General features: G+C 38.8%; 2 protein-coding genes across 12 annotated transcripts in view; both read right to left on the reverse strand.

Moving 5' to 3' along the window:
• Positions 1–5,046: 5,046 nt before the first annotated feature.
• KCTD7 (potassium channel tetramerization domain containing 7) lies at positions 5,047–15,269 on the reverse strand. 3 transcript variants are annotated; one of them, XM_049803644.1, is made up of 5 exons: positions 15,192–15,269; positions 10,218–10,410; positions 9,254–9,423; positions 7,416–7,594; positions 5,047–6,924 (listed from the first exon to the last, which is right to left on the reverse strand). In XM_049803644.1, the coding sequence occupies exons 2-5, from the start codon at positions 10,359–10,361 to the stop codon at positions 6,548–6,550; spliced, it is 870 nt and encodes a 289-aa protein (XP_049659601.1). In that variant the 5' UTR covers positions 10,362–10,410; positions 15,192–15,269; the 3' UTR covers positions 5,047–6,547. The 3 variants fall into 3 exon arrangements, with proteins under 3 accessions (XP_049659601.1, XP_049659602.1, XP_049659604.1); XM_049803645.1 differs by lacking the exon at positions 15,192–15,269 and adding an exon at positions 14,667–14,860; XM_049803647.1 differs by lacking the exon at positions 15,192–15,269 and adding an exon at positions 14,429–14,608.
• Positions 15,270–16,114: 845 nt separating this feature from the next.
• Positions 16,115–18,399, reverse strand: part of TPST1 (tyrosylprotein sulfotransferase 1) — a 44,952-nt gene continuing 42,667 nt past the window's right edge. For all 9 annotated transcript variants that reach the window (XM_049802809.1, XM_049802800.1, XM_049802802.1 and 6 more), the window contains 2 exons: positions 18,043–18,090; positions 16,115–16,664 (listed from right to left, as the gene is read on the reverse strand). In XM_049802809.1, coding sequence (XP_049658766.1) covers positions 18,073–18,090 — 18 coding nt within the window. In that variant the 3' untranslated portion in view covers positions 16,115–16,664; positions 18,043–18,072. The remainder of the gene's footprint in view (positions 16,665–18,042; positions 18,091–18,399) is intronic.

Genomic DNA, 18,399 nt, shown 5'->3' on the forward strand with positions numbered 1-18,399 from the left:
ATGCATAGACACATACAATTCATAATTCAGCAAAACAAAATCCATTTATAAAAGTCACAGTGAAAGTGTAGGTAAACTTATACTAAGCTTGTGTAAGTAAAACGAGTAAGAACTGTTGTTCTGGAAAGCAATTTCCAGTTAGAGGACTATTCACAGAAGATAGCAGCAGAACGTAATTACCCTCTGAAATCTAGCTTATTTGCAGGAAGATAATGAAAGACTGGAGGTTTTTTTCTTTGTTAAATTATGTTTCCATAGCATAAAACTCAGTACTATCCCAGGTCCTCTCTGGTGTGCCTGAACAACCTGAAAACGATTACAATCGTTTACCTACAAATAACCAAAGAGATCAATAGAACTCCAGGGTTCAGTAATACCAATTTTTACTTAAAGCCCGTGGGGTCTATAAATCGTCCAGAGTAAAGCAGTTATTAAATGAAGGCAGTGAAATAAGTATCATGTCCCAGAAATTTATGATGAGTTAAGAGACCGTGTTTCTACATTCTTTGCTCTGAAGTCTTCTCTTACCTGTCAGGCAGCTGCGTCCCAAACTTGATGGCTCTGCTTTGCCATGCAGAAAAGAAAGGTCCAATGCATAAGGACCTGTGGCATGAAGGTCCTCAGACCTCTCTTAACAATAATGCTGAAATTCAAGTAGTCTGACCCCACGCCACCTCACCTGTCACCACTGTATTTCCCAGTGCAATCCACAGCCACTGGATTTTCCCACCCACTTGATACATTACAATACAATGAACTTACACAGAAAATGGATGAACACAGGTGAGGTTAGCTGGGCTTCCAGACAGACTGGATCCTCTGCCTGACCTCACATGCATGGTGATGAATGTTCCTCTGCCTCATACAGCAAAAGAGTTGAAATAAAATGGAAAGAACACTCTGCAATGCAAACAATCAGTTCTGACATGAGACATTCCCTTTTGGCACTTCCATCATCTTCCTCATCATGTCACCTGTCCCAGGTCATCTATAAACAAGAATGAGTAGTGAGAATGAAGTTGGGAGGCAAGGTTCCCAGGGGTTGCAAATGCCAAATGAAGTTAGAAAATCACGACCTTTAATTCTATCAGTAACTATATTTTTTTAAGAAAAAAAAGCAAAACAGATGAGAGATCATGCACTTATCCTTTAGCTCATAGCAAGCAATAAACAAGGCCTCAACCCCCAAAATACAGGTACTTAGCCTGAATACATATTACTATGAAACAGATGTAAGCCCTTAAAAAAAGTAAGAGTTTACATTTCTTAACAGTCTCGAGAAAAATAAAGCAGAAGAGTGAAATTAAAGTGATTATGCTACAAATAAGGTTTTTTGATTCATTTTTTCAGGAATTTTTGCCAGTACTAAGATTTTCACTGATACTTTAGCAACTGTCAGTCACCACGTTGTAATATTAAAATAACCCCTTTAGTCTAAACCAGACTAAGTATCCACCTTGCCAACAAATTTGAGGGTGCAGCAGAGAGAAGTAAAACTTTTCCTGCACATAGAGTTACACATCTTAAAGGTTAGAGAAAAGGGCAAGGACCAAGGGGGAATCCAGTCAGAGTCATCATCTCACTGTGACTTTTCAGGCTAGACAGCTCATCTCCTTATGCCTCTTACACTTCATCTAACAAATGGAGATGTGGGGGAGCGTGGATCAAGTTCTCACTAAAGTCTTCCTTCAGAGCTAGCGAGGACTGTCCCTGGGGAAATATACCGCAGAATTAATTCCCTCCCACTTTCATATTTGCAAAAAATAATAATAATTAAAAAAAAAAAGCACATGCTCAATGCACAGGATACATTTGAAACAGGCTGTATTCAGTTCTGGGGGGCAGTGATCAGCAACCTCACTCAGCTTCAGATTTCACTAGGAAAACACAGATATACAGAGAACCATAAATAAAAGAAATGGCCAACCTCTCTGCTTTCACAATACATACATTGAAACCATCTGGCTCAAAACAGATTAGGGTTTAACAACACTATCTTTTAGAACAGTTTAAAATATCAACATCCTTCAGAGTTTGCTGGAATTTTAACAGTCACTTCAGTGAAGGCCAGATGATGTGCTTATGCAAATCAGTACATCTCTCATATGACAGTAGTCTTTGATTTTTGCCTTCAAGGACTTGTGTCAGCCAGACCCAACCCTGTGACTACTCTGTTTCACTGTTGAAGCCATAGGCATCTAAGAGTAGCAGAAGAATGGAGACTTCAGTTGGATTAGCAAGTACTGATTCTCTTAATGGACTCATTGTTGAGAATCAAGGAAGATTCTTGATTTTCCTGTAACTATAATATCCTTTATTTTTTCATACACTGAACACCTCTAAGATGAGTGATTTTACAAAGTGGGGGCAGGCGATATCTAAGGCATAAGCACACCTATCAGAAAACCAATGTTTAACTCGACTCTCATGCTAGTTTCAGGAAAGAGTATTACACGACTTAACAACAAGAACTCAAAAATATCCACATTAACAAATTCAGGTATTTGCGTATATTACATCATGAAGTGTCTCTCAGGCAGACTTCCTAAAACTTAAAAAAATTCCATCAAAAGGGGGGTAGGCAGAACTTTCTGCTGCAATAACTTACTCCTTTTGCTATTCGGATAACTAAGACCTGGGAACCCCCAAAACAAACCAAAGAACCCACACCCTCATAAATGCAGAAAGTGATCCCTCATTATAGGTTTTGGTTAAAAATCAGCTTTAAAAAAAAAAAAAAAATAATCCAGCAGTCTCAGAAGAAAACATGCATCATGAGGACGAAAGAGAATCTGCTAATGGCTCAAAGGCTTCCCAGATCAAAGATGCCAGCACTTTCACTTTCCTCCAAGGAGGATGGAAGTTCAGCGATGAGTATTTCAGATTACTACGTGGAGTACTGTGGTATTCAAGTTAAGAAGCCTGCACCAAGTTGAAAAGTTATGTTAATGTTTTTTTTTAAACTCTTGAAATCAACAGTCATTAAGTGGATGCTGCACATAAGTATCTTTTCATGTAATTTTTTAGTGTTTTATAAAGAAGAATAGGTATCCTTCCTATTTTACAAGTGTAAAACAGATGCAGAAACATTTAATGTGTTGTGAAATTGGCCAAGTCAGGTAATATGAAACCTGATAGTAAGACCTGCCTTTGCTCCCTGTTAAAAACCACTAGACAATGCACCTATAGAAGGGATGTTAAAAAGATTAGTCTTGTTATGTTTTTGTTCAGACACACAGCAACCTAAAAAAAGTAGCTAAAAATTCTGATTTTAAATAATTATCCCTCAACTGTCCCACCATTACCCCCAGTATTCATAAAAAACAGAGTAATCACTGCAATCCAGATATACAGCCTGTGGTTTGAAAATATTTGAGACTTCTTATTTAGGGGAAAAAAAAACCCCAAATGGCATGTATCCTGTCTCAGAACATGGAATAAAAAAATGTCTTCCCTTCAAATTGAGTGAACTAAATGGACTGACATGCATTGTCCTTTTAATGATCTGTAAACATGATATTCATAGCAACATTATATTGATGACATGAGACCGCTTACTGCATAGCCAATTTGTCTACGGTGTCAGCTTGGAAACACAAGGTATTTGGGAGTGTGTGGGTGGAAAAGTAGCTATGTAGATGATAAAGTGGCAAAAAAACTAAGTAAGAGAAGCACAGAGAAATAGGTAAATATATTCTAGCAAACCTCTACCCTAGCCAGATAAAAAGAAAAGTCCTAAAGAAAAAAAAGCATATTACATAGGCATTTAGTTTAATTAGACAATTATAAAGCATTCATGATATACAAAAACATCAATCATCTTAAACATGGATTTAGTAGATCAGCTACTCACATTTTTGTTGCAAATGCAGAATTTCAAAAATTACGCTATACGCCAAGAAAAGATTAAGTCAATAATGTTATATAAACCAGTTATTAGATTATACTCCCCTGACATCCGCCTGCACAACTCTTCTGTTTCTGTCAAAAAATGAATACATATTAGGTAATATCATCTAAATCATTGTAAACAAAGACTGTTTAGAACAAGTGTAGTCAATAACAATATTGTTAACTTGCACAAATCACAAGACAGAATGTATGTGTTTAATGAAAGCATGTTGGCTCAAATCCGTGTTTTCTTTTTCAATATTGCACTTAATGTCTGATGTCTTCTGGAGGATCTGAAGGATGAAAGCTTCAATTAAGATGCAACTGATATAGACCAAGATTTTATCTTTTTGGTTAGGTACTCTTCCTTACTTATTTAAGCAATAAACAGGAAAAAGTTATAAAATATCAGTGTGTGCATATTAAGAAATGGCAAACGTGATCAAAACACGAATTTTGTCATCATAGCTTCTCTAGAATAACAGTGGAAAAATTCTTAAAGCCAAACCAAAAAACATACTGTTAAATCAGACTGTGTCCATTTCCACAAGTAGTGCTGAAATTCAAACCAGAGTTATGTCCCATGTAAACACATATATGGGAAGTGGCAAAAAACACCAAATAACACAGTAAAACTGCAATTCTCACTGCAAATGTCTGAAGTGTACAAGCAGCCAAAACTTTGTAAGCCTCAGCTTTAAGATCTTATGCCATTACATTAGAAATTGTGGTTTGCAGTTTAAGATTCCCTGGGGCAGGGGGGGAGCCAGCAGAGTAGCAAAGAAACCATGCAAGCTTCCTCTCATTTTAGGGAAACTTTGCTAGTCTCAGTTTGACTTTTAATTTTGGGTTGTCAAACACAAGTACAATAACATGTAACACAAAGGCCAATGTTTAGGAAAACAATTTAAACAAACTCAAAATAAGATCCAAATGCACATAATTTCCTCCTTCCCTCCATTTCAAAATTTAAGCTCTGGACTTGAAACTCAGCACTTGACAATAATCCTCTGCAAGTAAACATTTGAAAACAGATCATTAGAGCTACATGCCCCCACCTCAGAGAGACAATTTACTAAAAATTCCTAAATTAAATACATAAAATTGTGACAATGCAAACAATTTGCCTCTTTTTTGCAAGAAAATTTGATCATAAATTTCTTAGAATTATTCTAAAGATTACCTCAGGTAAATAAGAATTTTGATCATTGTAATTAACACATTTCTCGAGTGTTTTGGTCAAAAGTTTAATTAAGCAATACTCTCGGATTAACTAATCTAGTGGAATGCAATACACAAACATTTACTTTCCTTCTCTCATTAAGATTATTTTGAGGCCGCTTCAGGCAGGGTCTTTTAGAAAAATACTTTAGTTTTCTGTACCTCACAAAACAGTAATATATTTACATGTTTAAGTCTACCTTTCTGTTTTGGACATAGATTAATTCAAGTTCGGGATGTGAATACTAATGTCAGAAGCGCAACAATTACCTTCTGAAAAGAATAGGATTCTGCAACGGCTGCCTCTTTCAGTGTGCAAAGAAATTTACTACCCAGATATACCGGTTTATAATTGGAAAAATATTTTAATATGAAGGTTTAAATCTTTTTTTCCTGATATTACACCAGGAAGGGTCAACAAGAATGTTAAAAATGAGACTTAATTGTCTGAAGAAGGTGAGGTTAAGGAAGCACTTGTCTAGTATCATCATTTCATTCTAACTCTAGAACAAAGTTTAATATTACAGAATGTAAAAACAGTCAGTAATAAAATAATATACATTAAATATTCCTCTTACTTCTGCTAATAGGAACATACATATAGGGTTTTCTCATTTACCAAAAGCCTTTGTAAATGACCTGATTCTATAGAGCTTCTTTTTTTTGTAGGTACTGTAAACATTTAGAATTTCTAAGGCTAAAAACAGGCACAAGTCTTCCATGAACAGTTATTATTCCTAAAAGCATAAGGAATATATTCCAAATCTGCTATTCCTTTTTATAACAGTGGAAATAATGGAAATATAGTATTATAATTCACAATGCAGATTCTTAATTAAAAAAGAAATATAGCTTAATTGTGACAAGAATTAATAATATATAGGGAATACTCCTTTTTTTTTTTTTTTTTTAACGATCTGTTACATCAAAAGTACATTTCCAGAATCTCTGTGCTGGGTGTTACTCAATTTTATAAAGTGGTAAGTTTAAATAGTGACTAAAACATTTCTAAGTGGGTAAAAGTCAACCACCTTATGTCAGCATTATTAGCACCCCGGCTTTATAATAATGCAGGTGAGATCTGCAGTATCCATTTTGCAGACTATGATACTAAAGCCACATAGTAGGTGGCATCTTTTAAAAGATGTTAGATGCTCCTCTCCATAATTTCCATGAGGTGATTTTGTTTTGTGCCTCGTTAAGGTACCTGAGCCAACAGTCTTGTTTCAGGCTGGTTTTTCAAGATTTCAGAGGTTTTTCAACCTCTGCAACAGGTTCCCTTTCGCTGAGTAGCTAAGCGTTAGCCAACATTTCAGCAGACTGATTCCAATATATGTTAGCAGCAATGCATTTCCAGAGACACGTTGCAAAAATATTAAAAGCAATTGTCATCTAGAAGTCCTTTTATCCCCCGCACCGTTCTGGACAAAATAACTCACCACCAAGTAATCTTGAATTCATAGATAGGACGCTTGCAGTAATAGTGATTTATCAGGTGTTTATCACACACACCAATACACTGATGATCCACAGTTATCCCTCTATCAGACAGGTCTGTCACAATACAGTGCAGAAGATCATATACATCAGCCACAGCCTCCCAGGGGCCAAAAGATACATCTACTTCGCAATGATGTTCAAATAGCTTTGTCTCGCTTTCACTCCTTTCAAAACGTAAAGAATTGAAATGTGGGCATTCATAGGGAGTGATGGGCATCTCTTCTTTGAAGACACAGACCTTCAATTTTGCAAATCTTGCTTTTCTTTGCATAGCTCTAAGCTTTGCTATTTCAATTATCCGTTCCAAATGATCTAAAAAAAAAAAAAAATGTTGAAAATGACAATGAAGCACCTAGTAAAAGAAAACAAATGCAATTATTTCATGTGAAATGTATTACTGCAGTGTTTCACAAGTTATTCTTAACATAATATTAGCAGCAACAGGAAGCTGCATGTAGCTAGATATATAGTAATCAAATAAATTTCAGTTATCTTCTGAACTTAGTGTCTTTACTATATGCTCAAGTTTATTCAGTTGTAGGTCCTAACAGAACCAATGCAGAGGCGAGAAACCTTCTCATTTAATAAGCCTTGCATGTTATGGCCTAGATCTTGCTCCCTTTTAAGGCAGCAGGAATCAATCTGACGTGGAGACCTCAAAGATCTAAAGAGCATGAAAAGTACATAATAAACTTCTCAAATACAATGGAATTAGTTTTAAAGCTGAAAGCAGACCTGAAAGCACCATGTAAACTACTTGAATCACACTAGAAGAAACAGTCAATACTACTTTGTTTATTTACCTTTGTAATATGGCATTAGGCCCAGGAAAGCTTGTCTAACTTTTTCTCCTTTAAGAGGCTGGATATCCTCTAGATTGTCTAGCAATGGTCCTATGGAATAATACTGAGCTTCCTTGTAAACTGACCTCACTCGTTCTCTTGGTGGCAGGTCACCAGATCGTAGAAAGTTAAGTATGTCTCTAAAAAAAGGGCAAAAATAGTATTAAGTAACATGTTTCTGCCAAAACTGTTGCAGGTGGGAAAGGAGAAGAAACGCTGGATATTCAATGTTTATTATACTAAGATAGAAATCCTTACGCTTAGACAGTAACTGAAATAAGTGAGTCATATTTCCAACATATGTTTTTAAAAGCATTTGCCACATTCAAGTTTCCAAGTCATCATTTCATGTTTTGCCTGTTAATGTCAAAAGTCACTCAAACCCCCCCATATTTTAAACAAAAAGTTGAAGGTGGAGTAACCACTTAAAATAGAAGAGGACACAGTATTTCATGGGAAAGAGATCCTAGTCAGTGTATTTCAAATTTAGGTCTGTGACAAAATAATCTTCTCCATTTTCCTGGAGAGTCATATGCATGGACATTTTATCTCGCACAGGACCAGGGTTCTAGCTGAATGGATGGTACATTTGCAAAGGAGGTGTTCTCTTCACACAATCAGGGCCATACACACTTGTAGTATATGTAATAATAGAGAGAGAGAGAACATTTCCTTGTACTTCTGAAACACTGCTAAGCTACAAGAATTTTAGCAGGAAAAGAAATCACTTCAAAAGCATTAACCAACAAAACTATTATTGACCATATCAAATAAAACAAGCATTACTGCAATCTTCATTAGAATGTCAACAAATACAGCACGTGCTAACTTGGCTCTCTGTTCCAGCTATATTTTGATTTGATTTCAGACTGATAACATCACAAATAAATTGATTTTCCAGTAAAGCAGCAGGCACTTCCAAATTGCCAAATGTAAAGAAACAATTATTTTCCAATAAATATAGTGGCTTAATCTATTTCTGTCCCAGATTATGGTACAATCCAAATGTGCTTTGAAAGTAATTCAATCCTTCTCTGTTGAAGAGATTAAGGAAATGTCTACAAAGGAGAAACAAGAAATACAAGTTAAATTGCAAAGTGTGCTTTGGGCAAAGACCTGAACCCATGAATATTAACCCAGGAATACTGCTCCTTTTCAAGCAACCTCACACCAATTCAAACAGAATATTAGTAAGATCATGGTTAATTTCATTAAAAATAAAACAAAAGCTGAACACATAAGAAGGAATCCTGAAGATGAGTGAATATGGCACTACCAGCAAAAATAATAATAAAAAAAAAATTCCTTGAGGCTTGTGCTTTTTTACCACTTACATTATATCCTGTTAAACAATTAAAACATCATACTTTCAACTGTTTAAGAAACCTGGATGCGTTCCTTCCATTCCTTTTTTATCATAAATATTGTAATACCAATTTAAAAAGTGGCGTACAAAGAAGCTTCCTATGAAAAGCAATGCCAAATACATACTTTTTTAAAACATCAAAACACTTTGATGCCTTGAAAGGCGATACTCTAGACAATGCCCGAATTCAAAACATTACTTGTTTTTCTTTTCCTAATTTAAAACTTAAGCCCTTAAGAATAAAATAAGTAGTTTTGTAATTGCAATATACTCTTCTCTTGAGATGTTTTGAAGGCATGGATGCCAGCAAGTCACATTTACACAAATATAATTTAACTAGAAGGAAAAAAAAAAGTTAAGAATTATTTTTCTTTAAAATTAATTTTCTTCAGTAACAACTTTTAAAGTATACTATTGAGAACACTGTACATACCCAAAGTAGGTTCCATCTCTGTCAATAAAGTATCTGCCTTCAGCATCTGTTGGAATATAGTGTCTTCCACTGAACATAGCCGCCAACATTGTGTCCTCATAACGTCTCAGTGTTGACAGTCTTGTTGTAAAATACATGCCTCCTACGTTGAGTGGAACAACTTCTGGAAACTGCAAAATCCATCACATCATCAGAAATGAGCCTCTAGTCCTTTGCAGACATGTTCAGGCCAAAAGGGTTACAACTTCTAGAAGATATGATACAATCTTTGCCACAGTGGCATAACCTGGTCTGACAAATGCTTCTTTCCTGACATGTTGCCACAAAACAGTGAGGTTCAAGGGTTAACAACTTGAATACTTTGGCTGGCTTCTGGGTATAATCAGTGAATGTTTTCATTTTAGTTGGAAATCTGAAACAGCAGTAATCACTCAGCTTTAATACCAGATATTCATTAAAAGCACGAAAGCCTGCTCTTGGCTCTTCCGGGGAAAGAAAAAACCAAAACAAAAACCCCTCCACATGGATACCCACACACAGACACCCACAAAAAGGTAGGAAATCTCAGGCCAACCTTGGGATTTGCACTCAGTTGCTACTCTACTGGTTCCTTTACACTACTATACTATACTATACACTGAAAAAACCAGTGATTCTGTATTTACATTAGGTTTACAGCAGGCGTAAAATCTTAGTATCACACCTTAAGATGCCTCAGTACTAGAATAAACACTTAGTTGTATTTGTCAAGTGCAAACATGGATGGCAATTCTGAGTAATGCTGCCAAGCTATTTAAGTAAAATTCAAGAGACTTGGTTTTATTCAATCATTTCACTACTAATGTAAACCGAACTGGATATCTATAAATACTCCAACAAAGAAAGCCTGAATTCTTTGGCACCTAAGCGTACGTGCTGCAATAACCGGACCTTATCAAGATGAGCAGTACCAGAGAGCTCTTACCTGCTGAGGCAGCAGAGGTAGTGCTTGTCCTGCCTGGGTTGCAGTAGGAGTGGCTGGCTCTTGGAAATCATCCTCCGCATCTGAGCTCGACATGGCATCATCCGGGTTTCCACTTACTTTGTTCTGCCCCGTAACTACCACCATCCCTCTGGCTCTTGTGAGCAGGTCTGCTGGGTAGGCAGCCGTGGCAGTGCTAAATGGGAAACAAGACCCAAATTACTTAGGCGCTCTCCCCACCAGCTGCAGATCACGTGGCAGGCAAGGGCACGTCACTCCCCGGCTTTACACTGATAATTTACAATGGCATTGCTATTACTGGGCAATGAATCACAGCAAGGATGACTACTGCGCTGAGAAACAAACTCTGACAGGGCTGCCTCTGCAGGAATGCAGTTTGCAGAGCTGTACCAAGGTCCTACAGTCACAGAGCCCCTGCCAGTGGCTGGGTAAGAGACCGGCGTCCATTGGCTGCGCGGTGCAGTGTGTGATTGGCTCCGCCACGTTTTTGCAGCAAAATGTCATTTGCTGGGTGAATTTGGGTGGCCGCTGTTCCAGCCCGTCCATCGCAATAGGCCATCTGCAGAAGCACGTCCTGAAATGCATGTTCTCATTGGCCGTATGCGCTGTGCAACACCCGGACTCCTGCTCCCAACCAAGCTCCCAGTCTATCACCTTCAGCTGCAAAAGCGGATCAGATCCTGCTGTGCACAATGGCAGGCACTGTAAAGGCGATCTGTTCAGTTCTAGCATTTCCTGTGCAATGAGAAAACCGAGTTTTCTAACCAGAGAAAGCAGACAAATCTGATACGCGTGCATTTAACTCCGTATGTTATACTATGCGTTTACTGCTAATTATCAATTTCCTTTCCTGCACAGAAAAAAATGCATAGCAACACCAACTATGATGCTTTCACAGCCCACCTTCAACCAGAGGATGGGACAGTCTAACAATAAGCTGCATTATAAAAATAATAACTGAAGGAGAAGAATAGGATAGACTAGGAACCCTGCTGTTCTCTTTACACTGCATTATGTAAAAAGTACCTCTGTTTACAGGATTGCTGTGGTGTCTCCAGTGGCATCACGACATCCTAAAAAAGACATGATACTACTAGAGGCTTTACCTACTTCTCTAACCCTGCAAGCTCCTTCTCTCAAATCACTGTAAAATATAAAAAGAGAAGGAATATTTGCACAAACACATCTGGTACTTTTATTTACTGACCAAATAAATGTTTCACAAAAGTTGCTTCCAATCAAAATCAACAAGCAGAAATGACATAAAAATTTAATATCCATGATTAATTAGTCTGCCTTACTAATTCTGCTAATACAATCATTATGCATAACATCGGGCTGTCTGTAGATCTTAGCTCTTAAAGGAAACGCTGCAAGTTCAAAGTTAACCCAGACAGAACTGGGATGCTCCTGCTCAAAACAGATACTCTTTAGAGAGCTAATCAGATCAAAACCTCCACATTCTGTGGGAGTGTACATAGCCTTCTTTCACCAAAATTTGGAGGTGAATTCCAGAACCTGTTTAACACCCTAATAAACCTAGATAAGTAGGTACCGTGAAGTTTCAAAAATTTCTTTTTAAACTGCAACTTGTTAAGAGGTTTGTCTCAGCTCAAGATATCTACAGTTGAAAAGATGGACTTTCACTTCACAACCATTTTTCCACCACAGTACAATGCATAGGCAGATAAATAAGGATGGAAGGGCTTCTCAATGTCCACACACTATTAACAATTTTAATATTTGTCCTGAAACAACATTTTGATATCATCACTATCAAAACAAGTCAACTATGCCTCACAGATAAAGAACATATACAATAAGAATGAAAGATTATTTTGGTAGCGATGCCTTTAAGGAGGTAAACAAATTATCATCAAGAAACAGCTTGCAGAAGCTTAATTTATAAGATGCATAGTCAAAATTGAGTGTGAGCCTGTACTTACTATGAATGCATTATTTACAATGCTGTTACCTGACACCAGTGCTTTGACTGCTGTATTTCCAGTTCTCTTAAGACTATTCAAAAGGACTCAAGACTGACCAAAAATGTGATCTTTAACAGTCTACATTTTTCAAAAATGTCCCATAGATTTCACATAAATGGAGTGTACTCTGAATAAACAAAATTCAGCTCCATTAAGTATATTGGAATCATGGACCACAGAATGTGTTTTGGGTAAGTTCATTCATTTGGCACTGTACCAAAAAGGTCCTCTTTCCCAACAGAAATAAGAGTTTTGAGAAAAAGGAATTCTTCCTCTTCCATAATCCTTCTTCAACATGACTCCAAGGTTTAGGAAAAAAACATGAGAGAGCATACATTAATTATGTTACGCTCATGAGTAATAACCTTCTTTGCCATTGGAACATTCACACAAAACAATCTCCTAAAGAGTGGTTTAGCATATGAGATCTCAGCCCATAATTAGTCCAGGATTTCAAGAATGAGATTAGTGGCAGTAAAATTAAGCGATTGATCACTGACAAGTTTAACCTGTTTTCTGACATTCACTAAAAGTTAAGTGAAGTTCCTCTCTAGGTTTGCTTCACCTCCTATTCACCCAAAGACACAGAGTAGTGAAACAGTAGTATGCTGACTGGAACAGGGAGTCTTCCTAAAAGAAAAAACAAGCTAATCACTGGCCAGTTTTCTGACATACAATCTTCTGCATGCTGGTTCTCTGCATTTCAGTTCTCTTCATTTCACGAGGAATATGCATCCAACTGAACATCCTCTTCTTGCCACTTAAAGCACGCACAAGAATTTACTATGCACAAAAATATTTCTTTGTTAAATCTCTCATTAAAGTTGCAGGGTTTGTTTTGTTTATTGAACTAAGTAAATGCATCCATTTCACTTTCAAATAGGTCTAGGTCCATATCAACAGAAAATTAATGAGAAAACGTCATCAATAAACAAAATTATTACTAAATCAAATATTTAACTGAACTATATGTCACAGCACCATCCAAATCTACCAGAAATACCTCCCTGCAGTTTACAAGCTACCTATCATTTAAATGACAGATATTACTTCCCAGAACTTTGTTACTGACAGCTCAAATAGTGTCTCAGTACACAAACCAGACAAAGCTTACTAAATTAACCGGACCGGCAAGTTTTGCTTCATTCCCCAGGGAATGATAGCAACCCTAGAGCTGCATCAAGGTTTACTTGATGCTAACATTCAAAAAGCTTTTCGAGGCTCTGCTGTTCCCTCAACTTTTCCGTACCAGTTTAAACTTTCCCTTCAATACCTTCTGAGGTTACACTGGTGTTGGCAAAGTTACACACCTATAAAAAAAGCGACATAATGATTACACAGTCAAAATCTTTTTCATCAAGGTACTGATGTATGAATCCATCATAGGAGGCCTACACAAAATGTTATTCAAAGCTAACTCATTGGAACGTGCTTGTTTTGGGGAGATACCAACCAGAGTGTTAGGAAGGCTCCCCCTTTTTCCAGAGACACTGGGTCCCTTGTGAGGACATGGAATGAGACATGACTTAGCAGTCTCTCCATAGCATTCTTCAAGAGACTCGTATGATCAATAGTTGTGTGAACAAAGTGGGAAAAGACACGACATCCAGTTAATTCTAATTAATCTGCGTCAGAATAGCAAAGAAACATCCTGAAAAAGGACAGGGATCCCTGAGCTGCTGTAAACTGTATTATACATTTGACTGTAGAGCTCTGGACACACTCAACATCTCTGGTCATTAGCAAAAAGATAACAGAGAGTATGATGAAGGGATACCATAACTTTCGCATCAGAGAATAAAGACACACCGTATCGGAAGATATGACGGAACGCTTCATCACCAGTGACCTTCTTAGGTAGGATCAGGACAGCAGGGAGGCCTAACTGGAGGCTGCCAATGACCAGCAGATAAAGGCTACTTACTCAGGCTGTACTCACTGGTTGCAGCAACTGCTGCCTTATGCAGAGCTTCACAGCACAGACAAGCTTTTATGAGCTTGAAGCAGCCTTCCAGCTCCACAGCCGTCAGGTGCAGAGGGATCATACCGTTGTGGATGGGGCATCACAGACCCAAGCCAGCTCAGCAACTGAGCCAGACACGTGGGTAAGCCAAGTGTCCAGCAAATTAAGTATTAAGGACTTACAACTGTGGCTTAGTGCCTTACTAGGTCCTTCTCAACAGCCTAAACGTTAACGCAGCTCACCAGAAGGCGCCTGCAGACGCGGGAGTTGACTTTCTGTGGTGTGACCGGCCCAGGCCGAGGTCCTGCCGCGACCCGACCCGGCGGCCCCAGGCAGGGCAGCAGCTCCCCGTTGCCTCAGCGATCACTGGAAACTGCCGTTCTCCCAGCGCCTCACCGACACCCTCCCGTTGCCAGGGCCAGGGCCGGGGCCGGGCAGCGCCTCAGCCCGGCGCCGCGGGGGTGTTTTCCCGCCCCTCACCTGACAGGCGCCTCGCGCGCTGCCGGTGGTCGGTTAACGGTTCCGCCGCCGCCGCCGCGCCCCCGGCCGCGCTCATGCCCCCTGCCGGGCCGCGGGGGAACCACCTGCCGCCGCCTCTTCCGCGCCCAGCCCGGCGCCGCGTCGCGCCGCCCGCCCGCCGCCACATCTGCCGAAGGAGGGAGAAGGGTCGTCGAGGCGGCCGTCTCCGTCCGGCCCCGGCCCCCGCTGCCCGGCAGAGGAGCGGGCCCGCCCGCCCTCACCTGCCGCCCGCCCGCCCGCCCGCGGCGGCTCCGGAGGGGGGAGCGAGAGCGGCCGCCGCGCCCCGGCGTCACGTAGGGCCCATCCGGGTCCCGCGCGGGCGGGGCCGGGGACCGGGACTGTCCCCACACGGGGGGCGGCGGGAGCCTCCACTCCCTCCCCCCCCGCACCGCTCACATAGCCGCGGCTGGGTCGTGGTTTGGGGTTTTTTTCCTCATTTCTGCTCATCTGTGAGGGGAAATGCCTCATAACTCATCAATTAATTACCCTTCCGTTAGTGAAACGCTTGTGCCGGCGCCTCGCTCTCCCTCCTCCACCGGGGGCGGGCAGCCGCCGCAGCCGGCCGGTCCCTGCCGCCCCAGGCAGCGGCGGCTCCGGTGTGATGAGCTGCCGGTGTCAGAGGGAGAGCGGCCGGCGGGTTCCAGGGAGAACGCGAGGGGCAGCAGTTCCCGGGGTTGGCACTAGGGGATGCTCCGGGTTTACTTTTGCAAAAACAACTGTAAACTGGGTAAATCTGTACCAAACTGTGAAATTAACTTATTTGCTGAAGGTACTTAAACGTCGTTCATTTGCTGTTGGTTTTACAAATACATGTTAGCGATCTCAAAATGGAGGTGCAACAACAAAAGGAACATGAAAACCAAACTTTCAAATCTTAGGAGGCAGAAGTTGCGGAAACAAGCATTTTAAGCAAGAACTCTGCTCTTAACATGGGTGGAGAAGGCTGAGGCTGCCTTCAGTATGCCAAGAACCACTGAGGTAAGTAGAAAATGAGACACAAAAACCATCCCCAGAACCCCTTACTTGAATAATCATGTTCTACATTGACTGACAGATGCTCAAAGCTTTAGGATACAAGTTTCACAGCAGGAGTTTTCAGAAGCAGTTTCAACCCAGCAGCACCTGTCTGAACACAATTGCTTTTGAGGACCAAATTCAACAGGCTAAAAATTACCTAGTTTTTGAAGTTACCTACTTTTTCCTGCCGTAAACAAATCTCACATTACTCTTTTATAGCTCTCAGTCAATAGGATACTCTACTTTTTCCTCATCGCCCAGCTATTAAAAGCAAACAAAATGCATTCAATTGCAAACCTTAAGAGACCCAAGCCCAGGGCATTAGATCATGTCTTCTTAGTAATACGACAGTATCCCGAATTATTTAAATTTTACTGAGGCAAACACATTAATTTAAATTTTTAAAAAAATCACATTTAAAGCATTTATTTTGAAAAATAAAATACAAAAGATCATTGAATAATTGTACATGTAATTTATCAACTTTTTTTTAAATAAAAGATATTTAACAATTTCCACATGTGACTAAAAACAAACAACTGTTCCACCAAAAATCTTTTAGGACAAGCACAGACCACTCTTTTGAAAGCTTCATACATTTGAAACCAAACTGCTACAGGAAAAGCAAAAAAATCTTTGAAGATGGAGTTTTGTAATTAAGACAAAATAACAATTTCAGAGACAGGCATTACTTTGCATTTTTTTAAAACCTTAAAAAAAATAGTTGTGCGAATGTGATACGGTTCTACATTAACATCAGTGATTTTTTTTTTTTAAACAGGTTTACATGCACTCACAACAGCAAAATTTTGAACAAAAACAGTATGAAAGAAATGGGGGAGAAAATTCTGAAAAAGGCAGGCCACGAGCAGTACACCTCACTGATCTCAGTGCGACAGTCCTTATAAGATCATTTCCATTGAAAAGGCAGCAGTCTTTTTTCTAAAGAAAAAGAAAAAAAATGTTTGAGTTTTCAATGTAATACTCTGTTTTTATCCTTGACAACATTTTGTAATTACAAATAATGCATAATTAAGAGTAACCACTGTTATCTCAGTAGGTGAAAAGTCACTGTCAAGACTAATCGCAGCCACTAAAAACTTTCTGTAATGAACGTGGCTGCCTTTTCCATCGTTTATCATCAGAGTTACTTCTTGAAGCATATTCAGATGTAGAAAAATATATCTGAATTTCCACTTAATTGAAAATACTTGTGAAAGTGGACTGCATTTACATGGTGAAAGTGTCTCTTTCATTACAATGTACCAGTGGTAGCTACTGCTGGGAAGTTAACAATTTGGTTTCTCAGAAACTGGACAGCAGCTTTAGATATGTATTTAAAACTACAAAGAGCTAAGTGGCAAAATGAAGTAGATGTTTTAGTCATTTTAACATTGGCTACATGAAAAGATTATGGTTTCTCTACTGATTTCAGAATGAAGGCCTGCAATTAATCTTTGGAAAACTTTTATATCCGTTATTTCTAATTAGTATGATGCTTTTGGCTATATTTAGGGCCACATAATAAATACCTACGCTGGGTATATTTGTGTGGCATGTTGCTTTTGCCTATATTTAAACTGGTTGCATTTTGCCACCTTTTGTTGTCAAGCTAGAACATTTGATAACACGGTTGACAAGTAAAAATCCTGGATTAGTACAGTACATCTTGCACCATTCATTTGTTAAGTGGTCTGGAATTTACTGAGTTCCCTGCACAATCTTGCCATTGTTAATTCAACAACTAAAATGCAGTTTATTGAAAAAACTGACTATGGGACATATTAAAAGCAAATTATACAAATCATCTTTAGCAGTTTCCTCATCTAGAAAGGGCAATTGATTTAAAAATGAAAGACAAAGACGATTACAAGTCATCTTTAAAATTTTACTATTTTGTTAAAACGGGGACCTGAATCTGTTGTGCAAGTATGCTCTAAGTACTGAGAGACACACAGATACTAAAATGAACAAGAAACTCTGCTAAAGAATGCCTGTATGAGTAGCAGTATAGTTTTATGCACTCGTTTCAGTTTCAAGCTCTAAAATAGTGCTGACAATCCTATAGCATAGCAAATACTGCAAATTGTGATGAGCCATGTAGAACTGCATTGTGGTTCTTAAAGCACATGAACTATGTATGCTTTTGTAGCTCTTGCCACTAGGACTTACCTCAATGTGATTTTTACAGATTCTGAATCAAGATCCATATCTTTGTATTTTTCTTACCCAGAATCTTACATGGAGTTACATAAGTTTAAAAAAATCACCTTAACTAAATCAAGAGCAGCAAATGAGCAGGACTGTATGCATATATTACCTTCTGTGCAAGAAATATCCATTGTATCTTCTATTCCATAGGTTCAGTCTGTGAAGTAAATAATTAAAATGAAATTAGCTATTTTACATTAGAGGAAAAAAATAATTATCAGCGCCAATGTTTGTACTCAAAACCATCTAGCTGTTTAGTTAGTGTTCTCCTTTAGTATTATACTAAAGAGAAAATTAACATAATCTATCAGCGTCAACTCCAGCATCAGTTTTTATAGTTTAAGCAACATTCTCTATTTCACACAGCTTATTTTTGCTTTTTAGATAATCTTTCTTTACTTTGGATAAATCTGCTCAGTTTGGTAAATGCTGTAATCATACCAAGCTAACTGTATAAATCCACCTG

This window comes from Accipiter gentilis, chromosome 6 (genome assembly GCF_929443795.1).
Source record: "Accipiter gentilis chromosome 6, bAccGen1.1, whole genome shotgun sequence".
Taxonomy (NCBI): domain Eukaryota; kingdom Metazoa; phylum Chordata; class Aves; order Accipitriformes; family Accipitridae; genus Astur; species Astur gentilis.

Coding starts and splice junctions, on each gene's coding strand:
- KCTD7 (XM_049803644.1), bottom strand. CDS start 10,361: ATGGTGGTAGTTACGGGGCAGAACAAAGTAAGTGGAAACCCGGATGAT. Junction 9,424..10,217: donor TACCTCTGCTGCCTCAGCAG/GTAAGAGCTCTC, acceptor TGGATTTTGCAG/TTTCCAGAAGTTGTTCCACT. Junction 6,925..7,415: donor CCTAATGCCATATTACAAAG/GTAAATAAACAA, acceptor TTTTTTTTTTAG/ATCATTTGGAACGGATAATT.